Source organism: Topomyia yanbarensis, chromosome 2, assembly GCF_030247195.1.
Source record: "Topomyia yanbarensis strain Yona2022 chromosome 2, ASM3024719v1, whole genome shotgun sequence".
NCBI lineage: Eukaryota > Metazoa > Arthropoda > Insecta > Diptera > Culicidae > Topomyia > Topomyia yanbarensis.
In genome coordinates, this window is record NC_080671.1 from 310,184,315 (window position 1) to 310,208,267 (window position 23,953).

The window sequence follows — 23,953 nt, forward strand, 5'->3', positions numbered from 1 at the left end:
GATCCCGCTGGAGCAGTGCTCTCAGGGACAATTTCAGTTACCGTTTGAAAAATACATTTTTGATACATTTTCGATATCTTGAAATATTTTTGAAAATTGATAAATCTTATCAGTAACTACTGTAAGTTTTGCAGGAGACGTGTATTAAACATCGTGTATTATTGTTGGAAGGTAAAAGTTGAACAGCTTCTAGCACTGCTAGAGAAGCAAAGTCAATCGAGATCGCGGAGAGATACTTCCTAGATTAAGATGCTCAGCAGGTGATTTTGGAATGATTTTCTTAGAGGAAGCTTTGGCAACAGACCTTTCATGCTTACAACTTATTGGTGTAATTCGATGTTTTCTTGAGGTATATGAATATAGCAGCAGGTGCTTCCTCTGCTGATATATTTAAACTCTCAATATTACTTAAAAGCTTTGATAAATATTTTAAACATCGTAATAATCACATGACGGAGTGGATGAAGACCATCATCGTCAGCTGTTGTCGTCAGCTAGTATGTATTCGAGTTGCTCTCTATAAATAACCCCGTGAATAATAATAATATGTTAGATATCGGCACAAACAAACGATAGATTAGGCTGAGTTTTTCAAAAAACGTTGGCATCAATCCTTTCACCAAAAGTATGTTGGCTCCGTTACTTACCTTACCGTTCAGGCTAGAGCCTTGTTGTCTCTTGCTGTATGCAGAAGCCGTCTCAACTCCACTCGGTCCATTGCTGCTTGTTGCCAGCCTCGCAGTCTTCGAAGGATCCGCTGTGCGCCTTCGTCTTCTTGATCCTCAAGTCGCCCTCAAGAACCATCTTCACCGGGTCGTCGTCCGACATTCTTACGACGTGTCCAGCAAACGTCCTATTTTTGCGGTATGCGCCATGGATGGTTCTTCCAGCAGCTGAGGGATCATCCATAAATGACATAGCATTATATGGGGGAGGGGGGAGTTTTGTATTTTGTGATGATGTGTGACGACAGGGGGGTAGGGGCTCATGTCATGCTACCTAGCTTTTTTAAAGGGGAATAGAATAGAATTTTTTAAAAAAAATTGCGGAGACAAGGGGGGGGGGGCAGAGTTACCGTCAAGCTACGTAATTACCTGGGGGGGTATTTACAGGTTTGTGACGAAATGCTACGAGGGGGAGGGGGGTGTTAAAAATCGCTCAAAAAATACTACGTCATTTATGGATCATCCCTGATACAACTCATGGTTCATTCGCCTGCGCCACGTTCCGTCTTCCATCAGCACGCCACCATTTTCGTTCGAAAACTCCACGAGCATAGTCCAGGACTCGTGGCCGTAGAGAACCACCGGTCCAATCAGCCTCTTGCAGATGATCAACTTCGTGCGGCGGCGAGCGTCCTCCGGAGTAGGCACGATTTCCCGCCAAGATTCGTCTCTGAAATTCTCTGTTGGGATCATTGTCGGCGGTTACCAGTGAGCCCAAATACATGAATTCGTCGACCATCTCGATTTCGTCACCGTTAATCCGAACTCGGAATGGGAGGTTCACATTGTCGTCTCTAGAACCTCTTCTTCTCATGTATTTTGTCTTTGAAACGTTGACCCGAGCAAATACTCATGGGTTCAAACATCACATAGCCCCTTGAAAAGACCTTAACCCATTCATGCCCATGTTATTTGTGGACAACAACGTTTTTAAACAGCTATAACTTTTGTTTGAGGCAAGATTTCTTCACAAAAACAAGTAAGGCTAATAAATGTGAAAAGGTCAATCTTCATTTGAGTACTAACAGTTGCAAGGATCAGCTCTAGAACTGAAGTTATTGCAATTAGTCTGATTGGATTCGGATGTAGCAGTGCTGCCAGGAACAGTTTATGTTGACGACAGAAAATGAATCTTTCATATATCTTTGTTATGTTGCAATATTTTCGAAAACTAATAAAACTTGTCATTTTAGACTGTCTTTGGGTAAATTTTTCCACACAATTGGACTATAGTAAATATTCTAGAAGGATTGCATTGAGCATTAGAAGGTAAAAATTGAGCAGCTTCTAGCATTGCAAGGGAAGCACCTATCTTTATGAAAAAAGGCTTTTCGTGTTTCTTGATCCCACTGTTTTCAAGGAAAAACAGTTTTGAAACCATACATGCACTAGACAAAAGTTGGGCATGAGAGGATTAAACATGGTCCGTGACAAAATTCACAACCATCAAGACGCCCTAAAAAATGGTCTCAATAACCCATAAATACACCAACATATTGTATTTTATATGGGATCTACCGGACCATGGTGATGGTGTTTTCATGGTTTGAACCCGTTTCAAACACCCATGTCAAACCCCATGACCATAGGGGTATTATGGGTTTTTCATTTGCTCGGGGATGGCAAGTCCAATCCTGCTGGCTTCAGCTTTCAGTCTGACGTACGTTTCCGACATCGCCTCAAAGTTCCGTGCCATTGTGTCAACATCGTCGGCGAAGCCAAGAAGGTGGACGGACTTCCTGAAGATCGTGCCACTCGTGTCTATCCCCGCTCTCCTTATTACACCTTCTAACGCAACATTGAACAGCAGGCACGATAGACCATCACCTTGCCGTAACCCTCTTCGAGATTCAAAGGCACTCGAGAGTGTCCCTGATACTCGAACAACGCACATCACCTGATCCACTTTGACTAATCATGTTAGCTTATCCTAATCGTGTTAGCTTATCCAGAAAACTGTACTCGTGCATTATCTGCCATAGCTGATCTCGATCGATTGTGTCATATGCCGATTTAAAATCGATGAGCAAATGATGTGTGGGCACGTTGTATTCGCGGCACTTCTGCAGAACCTGCCGAATTGTGAATAAATATTCGGTGGTGGCGCGGGAACACATCTTGGCTCCGGTTGCACACAATTCTTTAGACTTCAAATTTTTGAGCAAACCCTTGTAATACTCAGTCATATTTTGAATTATGGCACCGAATATCTGAACGGAAATGAGCCATTTTTTCTACGAATGGAAACATGGAATTCATGATTTCGTTATTTTACTGTAACCATTATGAATCAAATTTAATTTCAATCCCCGTGAAAGATTTCTGTATTACCTGCACCCTGACAGGATGATACAGATACGACAGTATTTAAAAAATAACTATAAATAGTTAGATAAACCCAATAAAAATGATTGGTGGTGTAGGTTGTGTCCAGGAGCCACTAATAATTGCATTTTTTCTAAGAAGTAAGTAGAGATAAATCGTATAGTTGGTTAAATCAAGAAAGAAATTCGCTGTTGTTAAGTTGTACATCAAAAACCAATTTAAAAAACAAAACCAGTGTATAATAATCGGTAATCGTTTCATACGATTATAGAAAGTTATGAAATGTAGAATTAGCTTAATAATAGATAAAAGAATTATTTGTTTAGTAAACATTTATTGCGCACTGAGACGATGTCGTACGAAACTAGGTATGAACACAGCTTGAACGCATTTTCTGACAGGCAAACGAATCAAAAAATCAACATTTTTGGCTATAAGACAAATGTATATAGATGACAGCGTGCCGCCGAGTTCATCGTACCATATACAAAATTAATATAGGGTGATGAGCCTATTTAAACTATACTAAGCTACTACTACTCACCAATTCATTAATTGCTTGGCCTACAATCATTGAAAGGCGTACAAATTGGCATCAACAGCTTTGCTTGATTGTTAAGAACCAAGATATTAAAACAAATGCACTGAAAACAGTGAAATTCTCGTGTTTGAGCGCAATGAAAACTCGAATCGAGAGCCCCTATTGCTGCGCTACCATTTGGCTCAATGCGTTGAACAAAGATGGCAGACGCTGCTCTAACCAACGGCTTCAAATGCATAAGGTGATAATAGAAACATGGCGAAAATTAGCTCATCACCCAGTACATTACCATTTCTGCTGACATCGATGTATGCCAAACATAACCCCATACGTAAGCTGACCAACTCTGACAAAAAAATCCGTACACTATGAAAACCGTTTGCCTGAGCGTGATGAACGATTTCGCTTCGTTGCGGTATGGTGTACGGATTTTTTCGTCAGAGTTGGTCAGCTTACCCATACGGCACTGATTTCTACTGACCAACCTGGTCAAAATCAGTAATATTTACCAGAAACTGAAAATAGAAACAGTAACCTAAACTAAACCTTATTCGTAAATTTTTTTGAACAGCTCTTTAGGAATGCCCGAAATTTTTACAATTCTGTTTGGAATCGTTGTTCTACATGAAAGAGGAAAACTCAAGAAATTCCGAACTTCTAGGAGCAAATCGTAAATAGTTAGGCTTCCAAAAGGGGCAAACCCACATTTATTCCGAAATCGACATTTCTGCATTTTTGGATAGTTCTTAGTAATCTTTAGATTTTTTGCTATTAGCAGTCAAAGTTGACCTTGAAGGTCACCAGTACTAGCTGGCGTCCAAAAGGGGCTAACCCCACATTGAGTGTTATGGAAGTTCAAGTTTTCTCGTTCGTCTTTCGAGGTTTTAAGAAAAAGTAGTCTATCGATTCGCCATCAGTAACTTTTATGTTGTAGCTCACAAATCGGTGCACTCGATATGCTACTGTTTTTAGTTGGATTGCATTTTACGTTGACGATTCGGCCCAAACAGTCGTTCCTGAAGATGAGGATCGCTTACACACTTGCTATGTATGACTATTTTCTGTCTAATATATATTTCTTGCACAAATGTATATTATTGAGCACATTTTTTCGAAAACTTCAGTGAAAGCGTCATGTTTCTACATTGAAAGTTGACCGAGTAATAAGGGATTAAGAGAAAAACGGAACATTGTGGTGTTTTCGGAAAAGTTACTGTATGGAACATATTGCTTTATTTGGTTGAATCATACTAGTTCAGAATTCAGTCGTTAGGGCAACTTCTTAATGAAGCTATGTGATGTCTTCGAGAAAGTTGTAGGTCCCATCATTTTAAACATATCTTTTAAAGATGCATACTTTGTAGGTCCTGTATGTTTCGAGATAGAGGTTTTATATGAAACAGTTACTTGCAGATTATGTTTTAAAAAATGCGCCAAATTTCAAAACCTGTAGGATCTACATAGTTGGTATCTTCAGAGGATATATTTATAATTACCTGATATACAACTTTGCCATATACATCATCTTTCTATCTCTTTCCATTAAAACGTTGATAACAGCGCCGCCCTAGCGATTGAATTCCGAACCAATATGAAATGATCAAATAAAGCGCTAGATGTCACACAGCAACTTTGCCTTGATACGATAGCTCTTAAACGAAAGATAAGAAAAATACGTGTGGATTGTAGGTTAGCCCCTTTTGGGCGCCAGGTTCCCCCTCGAGCTAGGAAAATGCTCGCGAATTTATGTCATGAGTCAATGAACTAGGGGAACTGTGGGTAAGACGGACACATGGTTATTTACGTGTACAATTTAAGCAAACATTGATAATCAGTAGTGCAGCTTCGTGCGGATGTAATTTCAAGTTTCCGATTTTTAGGTTTATCGAGGAAAAAATCATTTTTTTCGCGAATTTTTTCCTTTATTTCGATAAAGTAACTCTTAAGGGACATCTTCGTGGAAAAGTAACAGGTAAGTTGATTTATGTGTGAACTGTGGGAATAAGTGCAAATATTTAAAAAATATGTGTACTGGTGGGGAAAGGCGGACAGTTTTGATTAATTCTATTGTTTCATTCTTATATGAATGTCTCGCATATAGAAACGAAATTCTAGCAGTCAAGTGTGGAGAACCATCCAGTAAGCTGAAGTCTCATATGCAGTAGACTGCAGGATGTCCGTTGTAGTGACCCAGGCTAAATACGGAATTCCTAGAACCTGGAAAAGGCAGACAACTTTGTGCAGATCCCACACTCTGGCTGCGTGTAATCGATGAACTGATGTTACCAATTAAACATTTAATATATAACTTATATATAAGCGATTATACGTCATCATTGAAATTGATTGTATAGCTCTCTTTATGGCCACGGTAAAAACGATATTAGAAAATACATCATTTGTTTCAACTCTAAAACGGACCCCTAAACGTTATTTTTCACCTCAAATAGAACATAGGGGAATTGTGGGAAAAACCGACGCTGTGGGTAAAACCGACACCCCACAACTTTTCCTAGAAATCAAATTTTTATTCATTTCATAATGATATAATATTATTAGTACGTTTATTTAGAGCATTTGAAGAAAAATTGGATTTACGTTAGAGCGCCGAATGTCATAAAAATTAACAAAACATTCGACAGCAGCGTTCATACTCGTCCGGATGTAAAATTTCGTTGGTAGATTTTAAGGTTTTAACGGAACGAAAACTTTTCAAATCACCCCATTTTTCAGTACCTATTATTGCATTGAAGACGAGTTTGAAAAATTCAATATTTTTAATTGCTTTTATAAAAAAATGTTCGCTGTTGGGGTAAAACCGACACCCTGTTAAGGTGGTTGTGTATAGTTGCGATTCATTTCAAAATACTGGGGATTTTGTGACACTGCAATTAGCCTATTAGAACACTATAGTATTAGCAGAAATACACAGAAATACTTTTATTGTATTTATTTCTTGTAAGTCTCTTTAAAAATCAAAAATTGGAATTTTTGCTTATCTGATTCTAACGAAGCTTTTGCTGTTTCTGCAAAAAGGTCATCAAACCGAATTTCTAGTGTTCTCTTGGTTTGTCATAGACGAATTTTATCACAATGAGACAATGATATTATGTATACTCCAACAGATCGTTGATGATCAGAGTCCGAAAAATCAAATCTGAAAAAGATAGTTTTACTAAGAAGTGTGTGTGTCACTTATAAGTGAATGAATCCAATTAGCAGAACGTAGAACGCTTGAAAATCTTCTCTTATGAAATAAAATGACACTGGAGGTTGCAATGATGTGCGCAAGGATTATTTGGAAATACTCATATCAATAAATAATCCTATAGCATAAAATACTCTTATTTATAGTACTACGCTTTCGAACTTTCTTCCCCTCACTACATGATGAAGCAATAAAAAGCACATATTTGCATCATACATACTCACACTTTATTAATCACGCATATATCTCATTTTTAATAAAGGTAAAGATTTTAATAAAGTGGAGAGAAAATAAATTAAAGGGGGTGTCGATCTTACCACTATGGGGTGTCGGTTTTACCCGGAGTGCCTACAAAAAGCCACTATGTTTTCCAAGTTTTACAACCAATATTTTTTAATGAATATAATTTTTTGAAGCGCTGAAAAAATTAAGTCTTGTTAAGAATTTTCTGAAGAAGAATTCTGCATAAAAATTATAATTTTATTGGTTTTGTGGCAACTTAGAAAAAGTGTTAAGCTTAAGGTGTCGGTTTTAAACATAATTCCCCTATATATTAAGAACCACAATATATTCAAAACCTTCCGTTAGAAACAGTAAATTGTAACATTTTGTGCTGTGGTCGTTATTTTCGCAACGTGTCCCTCTTACCCCCACCACATGTCCGTTTCACACGCAGTTTAGAAATCGTGCAGATATTTTATCGCTTTCTATTTAAAAATCGATACTTATTGTAAGTTTACGTTTGGAAAAGATATTCACAAACGGGGGTTTTATTTCCACATCGAAGTAGTAGCAGTAGGGTGGAAAATTGGGACAAACAAAAGAAAAGATATTAATCTTGTTGGCTTATGATAAATAGAAGATCAACGACCTGACAGACTCGACCTGTCTAATTTTGAAACAATAAGGCCTTTCGAACCAGACATTAAAAATAACATATTTTGACATTTTCATTTAATTTTAGTTGAGGTTTACTTTTATAAGCCAAATAATTTTACCTTATGATGGAGTCCTTTATAAGCGTTGACAAGTTTCCTTTATGTCAACAGACATTGAAAAGAAACTGCTTATTGTATTTTTATTCTCTTTTATGTAAAAACGAAATGTGGTAAAAATCCGTGTTGCCAACTACCGTGTTGAAATTATATCGTCAACCAAATTCATATTTTTTGGTCTGCTTGAATGAAGTACAATCAAAATAAAAGTTTTTTTTTGAGTATTTCCATACTCTATAAAAATTAGCAACACTTCACATGTTCTCGAAAACCTGACCAGTTTCATGTTGGAGTAGTGGGACATTCGTATTCATATCTCAGTGGTCTACAATCAGGGAATTATATCTGAACTTCGTTGCGAACACACAACACTAACGACTACGGCAATGACCTTCGTGTTTAGAACTCTGTGAAGTGACCCAACCCTGCGTTCTAAAACAAAGCCCATGCAGCCCCAAGCGGTACTCCGATCTACTGACTCGAAATGTCAGCAGAGCCTGCTCAAAAGTACAACAAAACTGATATGTAGCCTGAAACCATCGGTTCATTCACTGGGACAGGCCGATTACAAGCGTCCGACGGTGTTGTTAAAGTGTCGATGGTTGAAATTTATGCTGCATCGTGATAACTGCCTCTCAATAAGGAGGCTATCGGCTCTCGTCAAATGCTAACCTGGGTGAATGGGCGTTTATTCTGATCAAATGCCAAAAGTATATAAGAATTGGCAAATGAGTTGTTTTACAACCTCTAGTATGGTGTGGCAGGACAAAAAAAGTTTATTCTGCGCAGACCCAGTATACTGCGCTATAATCAAACTTTATGTACGAATAAAACGCATGTTAACCCGTACAGATATGAGCAACACCCAACCCCAGCTATATAGAAACTCATACAGCATACGCTTCGAAAAGATCAATGCAGTTTTTCGACTTTCGCTGATTTTGAGCAGCTGCTGAACTCCAATATGCGTGTGTGCAATTTAAGAAGAATGATAAATATTATTTCTCACTCTCGCGGCTTCGCCCTGTTCGGAAAATTCTGCCACAGTGGGCGAGACCTAATCTCACTGAGCTAAACTTTAGGAATTGAAATGAGTCGACCCTAAAGAATTGCTTTTAGTATAAAAAGGGAATTGTTACTCGGCATAAGCATCATTAACAGAACAGCGTTGTGACAACCAGTACACACGGATTACAATAATGGCATTTAAAGTAAGTAATTGAGGGCAGGAATTGTTTATTGTTCTATTAAAACCTTTACCCTGGTTTATTTTAGTTCGCAGTTTTCGCCGCCATCGTGGCAGTAGCTAACGCCGTTGCTATTGGATATCCAGCTGCTTACCCGGCTGCATACCCTGCCATTGCCAAGGTTGCTGCCCCAGTTCTGGCAAAGGCCGTCGACGACTACGATCCAAACCCACAGTACAGCTTCAGCTACCACATTGCTGTAAGTATAGATCAGTTGAACAACGTTGTACACTTGACTAAACTCCTGTCTTCACCAGGATGCCCTGACCGGAGACAACAAGGAACAGCAGGAATCCCGTTCGGGAGATGTCGTAACTGGATCGTACGCTCTAGTTGAACCCGATGGCACTCGTCGTGTTGTTGAGTACACTGCTGATCCCGTCAACGGATTCAACGCTGTTGTCCACCGCGAACCACTCGGCGTCAAGGCAGTCGCCAAGGTTGCCGCTCCGCTCGGATACCCAGCTGCCGCTCATTTGGGATACCCAGCTGCCGCTCATCTAGGATACCCAGCTGCCGCTCATCTAGGTTACCCAGGTGCCGCTCATTTGGGATACCCAGCCTATGGCAAGGCCATCGTTGGTTAAGCTTCATACCATCTACCTAACTCTATCAAACTTTCCTCACTTCTTTTCAAAAAATTCCATTCTACTAGAAAGTCATTAGCGTAAACTCTATTTATTTATCATGTCTTACTGCTATCTCATTTCTGTTTGCTGTCCTATTCGATACTTCTATTTATTTTCCTAAAAGCTACAAACAGTGAGTCTTCTAGTTATTCCAAGCTCAACTAAGCGCGTGTACAAAAGGTATATGTTTGTAAATACAAGCCATTTAATTATAATTTAATTATACTAGTGTGCAACGAGATGCAGTTGAAAGCATCTTTTTCCTTGACTGTGTGACTAAAGCAGAGTGTAAATTATGATAGAAACTAGACAATGTGATGCAAACGCATCATGTTCAAATAAACGCAATTTCTCTAAAAGAATCTGGCACCATTCCATTTACTCTTCCGAAAAATAATGTTCACGAGTGTTCCCTCGATCACTTCGATTATATGCATTCTCGTTTTCTGCAGAACAACTCTCATTTATGAGTTGTAACAATGAAACAGAAGCGTTCGAATTGACATCCTGCAATCATAATTCTAGTTGTGTTTGCTAAGAAATAGTTGAAACTATAAATTGCAGTATGTCAGTAGGGGCGAGAAAAGTGTACTCCTAGAGTGGGTAAGACGAACACATCTAAATAACATACCAATTTAGAGATATATGATTTTGCACTAAGTTCTGTAACCAAACGTTGTGCGCCGATTTCGAGTGATTTAGGTTATGAAAAATTTTAACTCAAACTAGAGTACTCTGAACTTTATGAAATTTAAAGAAACTTTTACTAAACGTACTTTTTTCCTGGTATGTGAAACTTTGCCATTGTTACCTATGTTTAGGTTATCTTTTGTGGTTGTCCATCAGTCGCTTAGAACAATGTGATATACACACTATATCACCAACGATCGCACGATATAAGAGGAACACGAACTCCAGTAACACACAATAATTTCATTCCTAACCACAAAAGGCACACTTCTTCCAACTCAATTGAGGTTTTAAGGTAGTTTTAAAGCCACTCATAAAACTTAGATTGCACTTGTAGCGTGCTATAAAATTTCAATTGTTACTTGGGTTGGGTTGTTCCCGTTTCCCGTTTGGGTTGTGCTTTGGAAGAATTTATAATAAGAGGGGAAGGGGGTTTGCGGTTAAAATCAGAACAAATAAGTAAGGAATTAAAATTGTCATAAAATAAAACAAAATGTTATAATAATTGCTTTTCACGAGTATTGTCTGATAAACATTACGGAAACCTTAGTTCTGTGGGGGTGTACCCCATTAGGCATAAATACGTTAGGCATACAGACGTTTGGCATAAGTACGTTAGGCATAATGGACAATAGGCATAATATACGTTAGACATAATGGACGATTGGCATAATGGAGTTTAGGCATAAAATATCACTTCAAGAAAATAAATTTTTGGCGGTGATGACCTAGAATGATAAGAGCGTAAATATTTGAACATTATGGATGTGGTAGAATTGCTCTGGAAGCTTATCAAACTCGATCAACATTTTGTTCTATTGTATATACACTAAGGTTTTTACACGGTTTTTTATATGGCTTTTTTACACGGTTTTCGCAATTAGCACGGTTTTTTTGCATGGTTTTCGCATTTAACACGGTTTTTCGCAAAAAAGACCTTTTAAAGGCAAAAGACTTAGTCGGTTTCTCAACAATTTTTTTGCACGGATTTTGCAAAATGTTCTAAGTCCTTTTAAAGGTAAAGACGATTTATCACGTTTTTTTGCACGGATTTCGCGATTAACACGGTTTTTGACTAAAATAATCTAAGTCCTCTTGAAGGCAAAATACTTAGATGATTTTTGATCAAGTTTTCCACGTCTACGTCTGAAGCGATTCGAAAAATCAAGATAGCGACTTCCGGTTCTGTGGAATTCTCTAAAACACCATCAATATGGGTATCATTGGAACGTGATTGATGAGCGGACATCAGATATCGATAATTAAGGCCATTTTGAAAACCAAGATGGCGACTTCCGGTTCAGTGGAATTCTCTAAAATCTCATCAATATGGGTATTTTTGGAACGGGATTGATGAGTCGACGTCAGATATCGATGTTTAGAGCCATTTTGAAAACCAAGATGGTGACTTCCGGTTCAGTGAAATTCTCTAAAAACCCATCAATATGGATATTTTTGGAACGGGATTGATGTGTGGACTTCAGATAGCGAAGTTTAGAATCATTTTGAAAACCAAGATGGAGACTTCCAGCTCAGTGGGATTCTCTAAAAACCGTCACTATGAACATTTTTGCAACGGGTTTGACGAGTAGACGTATGGATGTCTGAGGCCATTTTGAATACCAAGATGATATTGCAAGATTGAGGTGAAATCAGGTGGAATTTTTGCCAAATGAGGTTAAATCATATGGAAAATCGTACATGTATGCATATACACATTGCATATGTATTGATGAGCCGTTGGGCAGACAAAATGACAGCTCCATATAACGTATGCGGATCGGCAAGATTATTTTATTTTAAATAAATGAATTTATATTATTTCGAGTAAATAAGGAAATATGCAATGTTTGTTTTACATTAGGTACTTTTTGTAAAAGTAAAAAATCTACAATTGGCCAAAGTTCATCTCACATGTTCACAAAAAACACTGAAAATTTCATCAAAATCAACACGAACGGTGACACCTTTTTTAAAAAGTTGATCATAACGCAAAGTATGTGAAAACTATTTCTATTTTCCTACAATTTCACAATTTTACGGATTTTTCCATCTTAAAAATCCGAAACTCTAAGTCCTAAAATTAAATTTGAACATAACAACAAATAGAAAAAAATTATTAATCTAATTAATCTAATATCAACGGTACTATCAAAAACAATAATAATGATTATATTGAGCACTTAACACTCGTACGAGTGTTAAGTACGCTCAGTTTTTTTACGCGGGGATACAAGCCGCGTAAACGAAAACCGCGTAAATTTCAAAATCCGCGTGAATGAAAACCGCGTAAATTTCAAAATCCGCGTAAATGAAAACCGCGTAAATTTCAAAATCCGCGTAAATGAAAACCGCGTAAATTTCAAAATCCGCGTAAATGAAAACCGCGGAAATCTAAAAAAGTGCGTAAATGAAGACCGCGTATATTGAAGAATCCGCGTTAATGGGAACCTTGTTAATGGATACCACGTAAATTCAAAAATCCGCGTAAACGAAAACCGCGTAAATTTCAAAAACCGCGTAAATGAAAAACGCGAAAAAAATTCAAAATCCGCGTAAATGAAACCGCGTAAATTTTGAAATCCGCGTAAAAAGGCGTAAAAAAACCTGAGTGATCTCAATATAATCATTATTATTAGTTTTGATAGTACCTACCTTTTGATAGTATAGCGTGTTTCTTCTAGTCACTGGCATATACATTTTCAATGCTTCCTATGAATGCAGATGCACTATCTAACATAGTAAAATATAGGAGACCGACTAGAATCATGATTATGACGAACAACTCTTCTGAAAATCGCAGAATAATACTATATATCTCTTAATTTGTAATGAACAGTAAAATATTATTCGACTAGGGCTAAACTTACATGTCCTTATCGAAATACAAATCAATACAAATACAGCAATGGTATCACCTATCTTTTTTCGATTTTATGACCCAAAGAAATGCAAAACCTTGGTACTACGTTCCGTAGTGGAACTTAGAACATTCTTTTTCAACAGATCTCGGACCCGATTCTTAGTATACAGGAACATTGTATGGGTTGTATTACGATCCTAATGACACATAGCCGTAAGCACAAAAGCGTACCAACAGTTTTTAAACCGGCCTAAAATATTTGGTAAGCTTTAACCAAACGGTGCTGTCATTTATATGGCTGCGTTCTGATCTTCGTTACACGACAATGTTAAAAAACAACACATTCAAGTTAAATAAAATGAGTAAATTAGAGAACATGAAGAATTGTTTTTCATTCCGATATTGTCTTGCAGTGAAATAACTTTTCTTCGTCGTATGTCTCGTGCCATAGCGTGTGAGAACAATTTTGTCAACATATTTATCCAGAAGAAAGCCGAAGCGAAGATTGAAAATAACGAAGTATGCGCAAGAGGAGCATGATAATTTTTTGCATATGTTTGTCTTCTTCCGGTAACATGATGCTGCCATTTGCGTTACTGCGTTCCGATCAGCAATACACGGCAATGTTAAAAAACTGTACAATGGGGTTAATTGAAAATTCACTGTTTATGCCATTTAATAGTCTGATGTATGTATATTTTTAAAACTATTTTGGAATCCTTGATTCAAATTAAATCAAATGCTTGAAGAAAAATGGTGGAAGCTTACCTTTTCTGGAAACATTTGTATTATTTGCTGTTTTGCAGCACACGAAAAATGCCAAATTCAATAATTTATATGTTTCAGACAATTATATGGTCCTTGAAATAGAAACCTGAAATTTTAGCCTGGTGGGGCTTATTGTACCATCCTATCCAATAACTCCACTAACCATGCATATAGAATTTGGCAGACCTACTTTGCTGAAAATGTAGCAATTCAAATTATGAACACAATCAAGCCTTAAATACCAAAAGTTCAGTAATTGAGCTGAGATTTTGACAATTTCAAAGCTGATTTTCAGTGAAGTAAATCTGTCAAAAGAGTTAAATCCAAATTGCTGAGTTTTCAACACCTTTGATTGCTAAAACGTGCAGTTCAACGAAATTCTGCTGACGTCATGTAAAAATTGAGAAAGCTTTAAATCCCAGTTACAAAATAATCAATTACAATTAATTACTTCCTATAGTCTGCTATCTGTCTGATAATGAATTGACAATTATAACTTTACAAATTGAACCTGACACTGATTTCCTGGAACAATCGTTCTAAATTTTGCACAGTTCTTCTTCTTCACAAAGCTTTTTGCAAAATGCCTAATATTATTATTTTTACAATAGCATGTTTATCGTTTTTTAGCCATAATCGGACTTTGGCTTCAAAAAATTTTAAAATCGACCAAAACATAAAAGCTCCCTTAGTTACTTGTGGAATGATGTGAAAAACAACTGTGCGAATGTCTTAACGATTGATCTAGTAGATTTTGAGTTATGATGTACACCACAAAACCAGTTTTCGACGTGGCACCTGACTGAGTAGACAAACAATCTTTGTATCGAAAAAATTAAAGAATCCAATTTTATTGTCGATATACCTTACACGACCCCCCTTATGTTCAGACACGATTTAGGCGATTTTTCCGTATTCAACTTTTTGCGTAATTTTGCCAAGTCATCTGTCGAGTCTCAACTCTTTCATGTGCATATCTGTCCAATCACTACGAATTAAACGACAATTTATTCTACAGGGGAAATGCTAATCGTCCAAGATCTGATGGAAAATTATAAATAGTGAAACATCCTATCTGTGCACACTAATCGTAAACATTAAGCATACTTCTATATCATATAAATAACGATCAAAATGATACTATATGTAGCAGATTGTTTGCCGTCATATTTAAAGTATTACTTAGGTTGTATGGTATGGCTTTATTAGCAATCTTTTATTTAGTCTTAGTTTGGACTCTTTCGAAAGCAGTAAAAATATAAGAAAATTTCCACTTGCTTATTGTGTTCTTTGTGAGAAGATATAACTAGAAAAGGGTACAAATTGTGACTATATATTCTTTTCTATTCCTCTTGTTAAACTAACTAAAAAATTGTGGGAAAATTAAACAGCTTCACTCAAAACAAAAACAATTTTTATTTCATGCAGCTCTGCATCCAATTATAATTTTTTTTGCAGCAGTAGGTAGCCGCTGTAGACACAGCCATTGCCTTACACAATGTAGCAAACCCACTACGACTGTAAGAACAGTGACAATAGTCTAATAAAAATCTATCCCGGTATTCGAAAGGCAAACAGAGATGAACAGCAGCAATCATCATTGATTGATGCTAATCGTCGACAGGTTTTCAGTGGTGATCTTGCGTGGTTTAATTTTTGTCGGTTGTCACGGTAAAGATGGACTTGTCTGTCTATACCAGGACACATGCTAGTGAACTCGGGCTATTCGTAGTTATGCTGCCTAAGCTCGACCTTCATTAGCAGAAGACAAGAATTAAGCCCGTAAGGTATTAAGCCTGTTCTAATGAGACGGCCACTTCTAGTTTTCCGATCTATTTACTTCACATACTTGCTCTCACTTGAGTACTATGGCTCTAATTTTCATAACTTTCCCTACCCAGTAATCTCTAGCTAATTGAATGTCGTTAAAATGTAAAAATAAAATAAAATTTTATTCTACGATTTGTTTCAAAAAAGATTCGACTTCTGCTAATCTGCAATATAAAGAATATCAAAAAAATGACATTTAACTCGATTATACCTGTTTTTCGTACGGGATAAAACTTGCCTACTTGCCCTCATATGGTTTGTGTGCAACATGGCCCATAATGTTACACATAAAGGTCGAAAAGTTGGTTCCAATTATTGAGATGTATGCAAGAGGAACATGGCGGCCCTTTACACTGTTTTCATTTGGCTTCAGGATGCAGCCGTTTCTGCAATTACAGGTACTAACGTGTTAGACCGGATTAAACTCAGCCCCAAAATCAAAGATAATACCGTGAGGCGGTACCAAATAGCTTGCAGCTTACCGCTATAAGAATCCTTCCTGCTTTCCAGTGTCGTACTCTCCAAACTACCAAACCAGGCCAATTTTGGCCTCATATCCAAAAAAAAACCACTCCGTTGCACTCTCTTATACTAGGATGACACTTTTAACTATGCGGTAAAAATGGGTGAGATCGATCATTCTGGGTAGGGTCAAAACCACTCACGATTGGCAGCTTGCTTGTTGAGTACTTGTGCGTGGGGAAACGTTTGGTGATTAATTTAACTTTTCAAACAAAAAATCGTATACATGGCATAGACGTTCGGGTAGGAGTAACTTGAGCAAAAAAGTGCTAACGCAATGCGAGACGTTTTCATGTGACTAAAGTGTGACCATTAGAACCATTATATGTACGTCTACATTTACACATGTGGCTGCTGGTTTCTCTTGTGTCCCGGCGAGAATGAGCTTATGGACTTTCCTTGCTGCGCCCAATCGCTATCATTCAGGCCATACTCGACAGGCGCATTTAGTCGCCAACGGTTTATCAGATTTGTGTGATATTTTATTTATGTATTTCATTCAATGAGTACATTGTAGCTGTAAAATGCATGTCCTACGCCGGTGACCAGAGTTAAAGGTTTTGCAATATAAAAAGGAACGAAAAATTCGACATACTGTGCAATCGTTTCAAGTATTCCGCCGAGAACGCATAAAATGACTCTGACAGTGAGGAAACACATCTGCTCAATCTAAACAGTGAGATAATTTGTTATTTTTTCTTTAACCATTCAGATTGTGATCCTTGCTGCCGCTTTGGCTGTATCGAATGCTGTTGCCATTGGATATCCCGGCCCGCTGCCAGCGCTGCGACCAGCTTATCCGTATCCAGCCATAGCGAAGGTAGCAGCTCCAATCGTAGGGGATTATGATCCCAATCCCCACTACAGTTACAGCTATGCAGTTGCGGTAAGTAGCTTAAGATCTAATGAATAATCCTAAAATACAGCACACTTTTCCAACAACGAAACTAGGATGCTGTTACTGGTGATAACAAAAGTCAACAGGAATCACGCTCGGGTGATGTTGTGACCGGTTCATACTCTCTCATCGAACCGGATGGTACCCGGCGCGTAGTGGAGTACACCGCGGACCCCGTCAACGGTTTTAACGCTGTCGTTCATCGCGGGGCAATTGCAGCTAAGGTGGTAGCTCCCGTTGCCAAAATTGTCTCTCCTTATGGGTACCCGGCAGGACCAAGATTTGGACCTTTAGCTCATCCATTGGCACATCCACTAATCGGTTAGAACGCTATCAATATTGGTTCTTAGTACTATTCTGTTATACCATTTTGACTGTAAGAAACTGAAAAAGGCTCGTTGCTTGGATTGAATAAATAAGATATCTATAATACCTGAATCTTGGCCTGCAAAGTTATTTATGATAAAAAAAATCATTTTTAGACCGTACAAACGAGATCCGCAAGTCATAAGGACGTTCATGATGCGTTAAGAATGAAACTAGGAGTGTTGAAAATTTCTGCCAGAATCGTGTGACACATTTCTATTTTTTTTCTTGTGGCATTTATTAAAGAATTGTGAACAGAATTCATATGCGGTAAAACAAATAGCTTCTCAATTGGCTATAATCCAATTTGGAAGATATTGCTAGTTGATTTCGTGGAATTATGGGCCAAACTGAAGAAACTCTCCGACTTGAACCCTGGACATGCTACGCGATTAGCCTTCGGCAATGTTCATCAGCAAGTCGACAGCAAAACGGTGAGTAGTTTATTTCAGAATTTCTCCACTATGGAGGATTTTACAAAACGCCGGTTTTCAGAATGGAGTCAAACATCGATCTGGGCCAGCTACGCATCGAGCCAATTGTTGAGTAGCGGGCCACAGTCCAATATCCTTTTTTCCACTTTTCCATTTGCATTTGCATTTGCAATTGAATATTTTTGCAAAAGTAACCGCGTATGAGCAGTGTTGATTGGAAAATAGGTAAAAACCCCAAAGTAATTCGGAAATTTTCTCAAAAAAGTACACATAGAAAGCCGAATGTATTTTATAAGACGGATGCTGGTGGAGGAGGAGGTTATTTCATGATTACATTATCAATCCTCTAGAATGAGTGAATAAGTGAACGAATATATGAAAGAAAACTGTTTCTTTTGGCAGTATTACCCAGCATATTGGAAAAAGGTACCACCGAAATGTCAAAGTTGAAGCAATAAGTCGTCTTTACTGTTACAAGAGACAACAAAACAGAAAAAATCCATTTGTATATTATATTCCAACAGTCGAAAAATTTAGATTTAATATCGCCAACACTCTACAGATCTTACTATAAAATATTATTGACGCCCAAGAACCAGTGGAATTTGAAGTAATATTTTTTCCGCTTGAATGTGTATCTTCGTTAGCTCTGAAATTTGATCGGAAAAACTGTTCGATTAAACTGAACATTTTTTTTTACAAATGAAAAAGTTTGCGAAAGTCGACCACTAAGCAACATGCGAAACTAGAAACTTTAACAAAAAATTAATAACTTCCCCGAATAATTTTAGCTCGTTTTGTAGTTTTCGACAAAGATGTAAACAACAAAGTTTTCTGTTAGATTCTTTTCTATAGGAATGCTCGAATGTCTGCGAAAAAAATGTGAAATACAATGAGATTGCGTTTTTGGCACGCTCCGTTTTTGGCATGCTCTATTTTTGGTACACTCCGTTTTTGACAACATTGTTGTTGCCAAACATATTTTAAAAATGTGTAATATGATACAACATTTGACTCTATTTTAAATTTGAGAGTTATGCTTTTTAAATTTTACATTATACGTATTGTATTTAATGTTCACAATAAGTATATGAATGTATAATGCACGTATAATGTAACTAGTAACAGTTTAACTAGTGTGAGGCAAATCAATTGCTTTTGATGGTGTTACATCCCAGTAAGTTCAGCCGGAAAATGAGCCAGAATGCTGGCTGGTTCTAGTTAGTATTCCGGCCCAGGACATAACCAATTCTAATTGGAATCAGACAGAATTCCAGCTCATTTTCCGGCTTAACTTTACTGGAATGGAGTCTGTACACTTTAAGAGTCCCGTACAGAGCAAAGCGCAACACTGAAACATTGAGAGTATCTCATTGTTTACTTTCTCTTTCGATTATTACGACGTCACTAACTTTCCAGTACATATCGTAAGCCGATGCACTATAGTCCCAAAGCCGTATTCAGGAAAACAAAACTGCTAGTGCCAAAATATTTCGTTTTAGCTATATGATGTCTTTGGAAGATTTTGTTAGTATTTTGTTGACGAATTTGTGGAATAAGGGTGGTCTTATAGTTAGGATGTTCAAAGGATCACTGCAATGTTTAGGCGTGGATTCGATTACCCTAGCCCTCGTCATCCTCGACAACTAATCCTGCCAGCCGTTTACTACTGGACGGGATGGCTTTCCACGGACTAAATCAAGTAAGCACGACCTCCAACCACCAATCTCGTTTTCTTGACCTCGTCTTCGTAAATGGGATTGATCTGCCTGAGTGTTCTGTGAGTGAATCTTCTAGTGTGATCGTTCCTTTGGATAACTATCGTGCCGCATTGGAAATAACAATTTCTACCAGTTGCACCCTGCAATACGAAGAAGTTTTAGCTGTGGATCGTCGTAATTTTCGCAAAACTGATCTAGCTACATTGCGCCGATACCTGCTGCTCATTGACCGGAGTGTACTATATGATCATGTGGAAGTAGATGCTGCCGTTGACCTTTACAACCGATTACTGCTTGACTGTGTTGAAACATCCGTGCCTAAATGCCAACCTCCTAGGAAGCCTCCATGGTCTAACGCCATACTTCGGGATCTAAAACGTACTCGTACTCATAGTGCGTACACAAATCGACGATGTCCTTTTATCAAGCGCTTCTTTGTAATAGCCAGTAAAGAGTATCGCAGTTACAATAAACTGCTGTACAAGGTATATGTGAATCGCATCCAACAAAACTTACGAAGAAATCCGAAAGGTTCTTGGTCTTTGGTTAACACGAAAAGAAAAGAAACTGGCCTTCCATCTAAGATTGTTTACAATGACGAAATAGCGACTACGGCAAAATGCTCACTATTTGTCCGTTACTTATCGAGTGTTTTCACGACTGATGTGCCATTTCCTATCGGACTCGGAAATACGGTTCGTGATATTCTCCTTGATACTGTGGACATTGATCTATTCACAATTTCAGAACAATCGGTTCTCTCTGCCATCCGGAAAACGTCGTTTGCTCCAGGACTAAGTGCTATGCCTTCTGCTGCTTCGAAAAAAAATGTTACGATATTCTAGCGATCCCACTGGCACACCTTTTCAATATGTCACTTCAGCAGCAAAAATTTCCTTAAGAATGGAAGCGTTCGGTAATGTTTCCGGAGTACTAAAAAGGTGACAAATGCAAAATGGAAAATTATCGTGGAATAACTTAATTGCAAGTTGAGTCGAAGGTTTTCGAATCACTCATCAACGAAGCACTGTTCTCAGCTTCCCGACACTACACTAGCACTTTTCAGCATGGTTTCTTCCCCGATAGATCGGTTGAGACGAACTTGAGCTCTTTTACGTCCTTCTGCACCGAACAGATATCCAAACAACTGCAAGTGGACACGATCTCACAGATCTTAAGGCTGCTTTTGACACTGTTAACCATAAGATACTGTTTAAAAAGCTTGATAAACTTGGATGCACTATCCGATTCTGGCTTCGATCATACCTTGTTCACCGTGGAGTCGTTGTTCAAATTGGTGACAATGTATCTGAATCCTTTTCCAACCATTCTGGAATTCCTCAAAGTAGTACGCTTAGTCCGCTACTATTTTCACTGTTCATGAATGATGTGGTTTTCATCTTAATGCGTAGAGGAAAACTGTTCTTCGCCGACGACTTGAAAATATTTCTAGTTATAAGGAAAGAAGCCGATTGCCGTGAGCTACAGTATCTCGTTGCTACATTTTACAGTTGGTGTAAAAGAAATATGATGATTCTTTGTGTACTTTCAATTACAACATTGCACGAAACTCAGTTGAAACGCGTTTACCATGTAAAAGATTTGGGCGTCATCAAAGATGAAAGGCTAACGTACACCCATCACTTCTCAGTCATCGGGGACTTTTTTGTGGTTGCGAAATTTTGGGTGTAGTTGTGCTTGGATGATCGCGACTGCATGTTTTCCTTTGCGTATCATCACGAAAGGCCCGAGAGGCTCTACGTTAACGTGGTCGATTTTCGATGTGCGGTTCAGATGCTAGCAGATAGTAAGTTTCTCCATATCACTAGAGTTCCCGACCATGACGTATGGACTAGTGGATATGAGCATATTTTTTTTAACTGAAGACATGGATCTAGGCTGCTAGGACCGAGGGCGGGAACTTCCAGACGTTACTGATTCATGACAGCCCGAACACGCGCGTTTGTAGGCTTGCATTTGAGACTAGAGGTGTGCGCCGATGCATTTTAATCGGCGGCGGCGTTGGCGGCGTCACGCCGTTGGACCCCATCGGCGGCGGCGCGCCGGTGTGTGTCGGCGTGACGAATGTTGACGTCTACGTAACTAAAAAAAATTCTTGACAGTACAATTCCTTTCCCAAATTTTCGGTTTCTATTGTAACAGACTTCACAGCACATACAAACAAACGTTACAGATTAAAGAAAATCTAAAAAAATCATCGCCCACGATGTACTAGCGACATCTGTTGAACACATTGCACAAAATGTAATTCTCGCAATCAAATTTTTTTTTTCAACTTTTTTTTCAACTGGAGCTCCAATAGTGCCCACCCTGCTTGCCAAATGCAAGATAATAAATGAAAGGTGGAACTATTTTTACAGTTGTAAAATTTGAAGAACGAAATAGATAAATTGTCGATGTCGCATACTACGACTTCACATGAAATAATGATTACAATGGACAAAGTTGAAGAATGCAGAGTAACGACTGTATTTCAATGACCCATAATAATTATTTATTGTTCTATATTTGGGAAATTAAGCAACGGTAAAACAGTTTTTGTTTTGTTTTAGGAAATTAATTGTTGTTGTCGTTTCATTGTTTTTTGTTTCTATTTAGTCATCTTTACCGTAAGCCCGGGGACAATTGACAGCTCCCATATATTGAATTCATAAGCAAATTTTGGGGTGATTTGGTGATGTCATGGCGGCTCGAATGGAGTAAAATTTGAAAAAGGCGCATCCCATTTATTATTTTCCATATCTGTGGAAAATAATCAATTTAAGCATTTCTACCATTTCTTTTTGCTGCTAGAATTCTGATAAAAACACAAATTCTATTCAAAACGAATTGTTAAGCTTGGTGGTGATGTACTTTCATTGGCCAAAATGTTTTTCATTTACATTTCTCGAGATGAAAAGCACCAATGATTTAACGATTTCCAACTTCACACAACAAAACATGTTTAGGAAGGAAGAGAGCCGGTTGTTAAAAACAACGACTTCAAGCTAAATATATAATAAGATTTATGTAACTTTGCTGACGGTTTTCAGTTAGGGATAAATTTATTCTCTAATAATAGTTTACTTTATTCATATTTTGGAATAAGCTTTTTCTAAATGTTGTTCTAGCCGCATTGACGGCGTTCATAACACACGTAACGAAACACGCTTCTCTTGAAACTATTTCGTTTTGTTGTTCGTTATACTCATACAGACAAGGCATACTAGCGCCACCATCAAATCGGTGGTGCATATATGAAACAAGCACTATCTGTCAAGTTGTCCCTGGGTTGTTTACCGTTGCTCTTTTAGAATCCCGCAGATATCAGGTACCCTAAAACGAGGCGTTATTATTAGCATTACTGCGCAGAAATGTCACTTTTAATGATCGTGTAAGGACACCTTTCAAGGTAGACCCATTACTTCATTTTCCAGGCTGGTGTTAACTTTTACTTCTTGTAAGTACAAAACCGCCACGATGATAAGGAATATGATTCCCTGGCACTACATTTTCTTACAACGTACGATCTGCTTCTATCTTAAGTGCAAAGTATGCTCGATGTGCTGGAATCATACACCCTGACGAAACCTAAATATACAGTTACTATCAATCATAATCATTCCACGACTTGACATGTTAGCTCCTGTTAGGTTGAAACTGATCACTAAACAAGTCTGATTGAAAATGGTCTGAGCGTATCTCTAGTTTTCGTAGCACCTGCACCCCGCCAGTTTCTCCAGCAGTTCCGGGGACCAACGAATTCTAATCCATTGCGTACATTCGATACACCGAATCAATTAGATTACTAACATCCTGTTATGTGCTTACTCACCGATCGCCATCGTGTTGTAACTTAAGAAATGGTTGTGAACAACTCCCACCTTGGGCACTTCGACAAGAAGAAATTTCACATTTCCGGCCCATATTGTTTGTTTTGGTTTGCATGAGATTAAAAAGGCCGTAACGTTTTCGGGTGGGTGCGAAAACTAAGTAACGCATTTAGCTCTGTGTCAAAATCTCTTCACTAACACCACCGATTTGTAATTGAAATCGACCGTTTTTTTCTACGAGTAATGAAAATTCATCTCGTGTTACGTCTTATTTGTCTGTGATACCAGGCTGGTGCAACTGACACTGAAAATCTTTCTTGAGTGGGGCTAGATCACACGATGATAATTTAGGAGACTA

The 23,953-nt window shown here is 38.0% G+C and overlaps 3 protein-coding genes across 4 annotated transcripts in view; 2 read left to right on the forward strand and 1 right to left on the reverse strand.

Annotated features, from left to right (window-relative positions):
* LOC131683542 (neurobeachin-like protein 1) overlaps positions 1-23,953 on the reverse strand; it is a 181,786-nt gene that overhangs the window by 87,985 nt on the left and 69,848 nt on the right. The window lies entirely within an intron of this gene.
* Positions 8,960-10,032, forward strand: LOC131683546 (larval cuticle protein A2B-like). Its single transcript, XM_058965603.1, has 3 exons — positions 8,960-9,005; positions 9,070-9,240; positions 9,299-10,032. Exons 1-3 carry the CDS (start codon positions 8,994-8,996, stop codon positions 9,626-9,628), a joined length of 513 nt encoding a protein of 170 aa, XP_058821586.1. The 5' UTR covers positions 8,960-8,993; the 3' UTR covers positions 9,629-10,032.
* On the forward strand, positions 16,839-17,671 carry LOC131683547 (larval cuticle protein A2B-like). The gene is made up of 3 exons (XM_058965604.1): positions 16,839-16,989; positions 17,056-17,229; positions 17,295-17,671. The coding sequence occupies exons 1-3, from the start codon at positions 16,978-16,980 to the stop codon at positions 17,565-17,567; spliced, it is 459 nt and encodes a 152-aa protein (XP_058821587.1). The 5' UTR covers positions 16,839-16,977; the 3' UTR covers positions 17,568-17,671.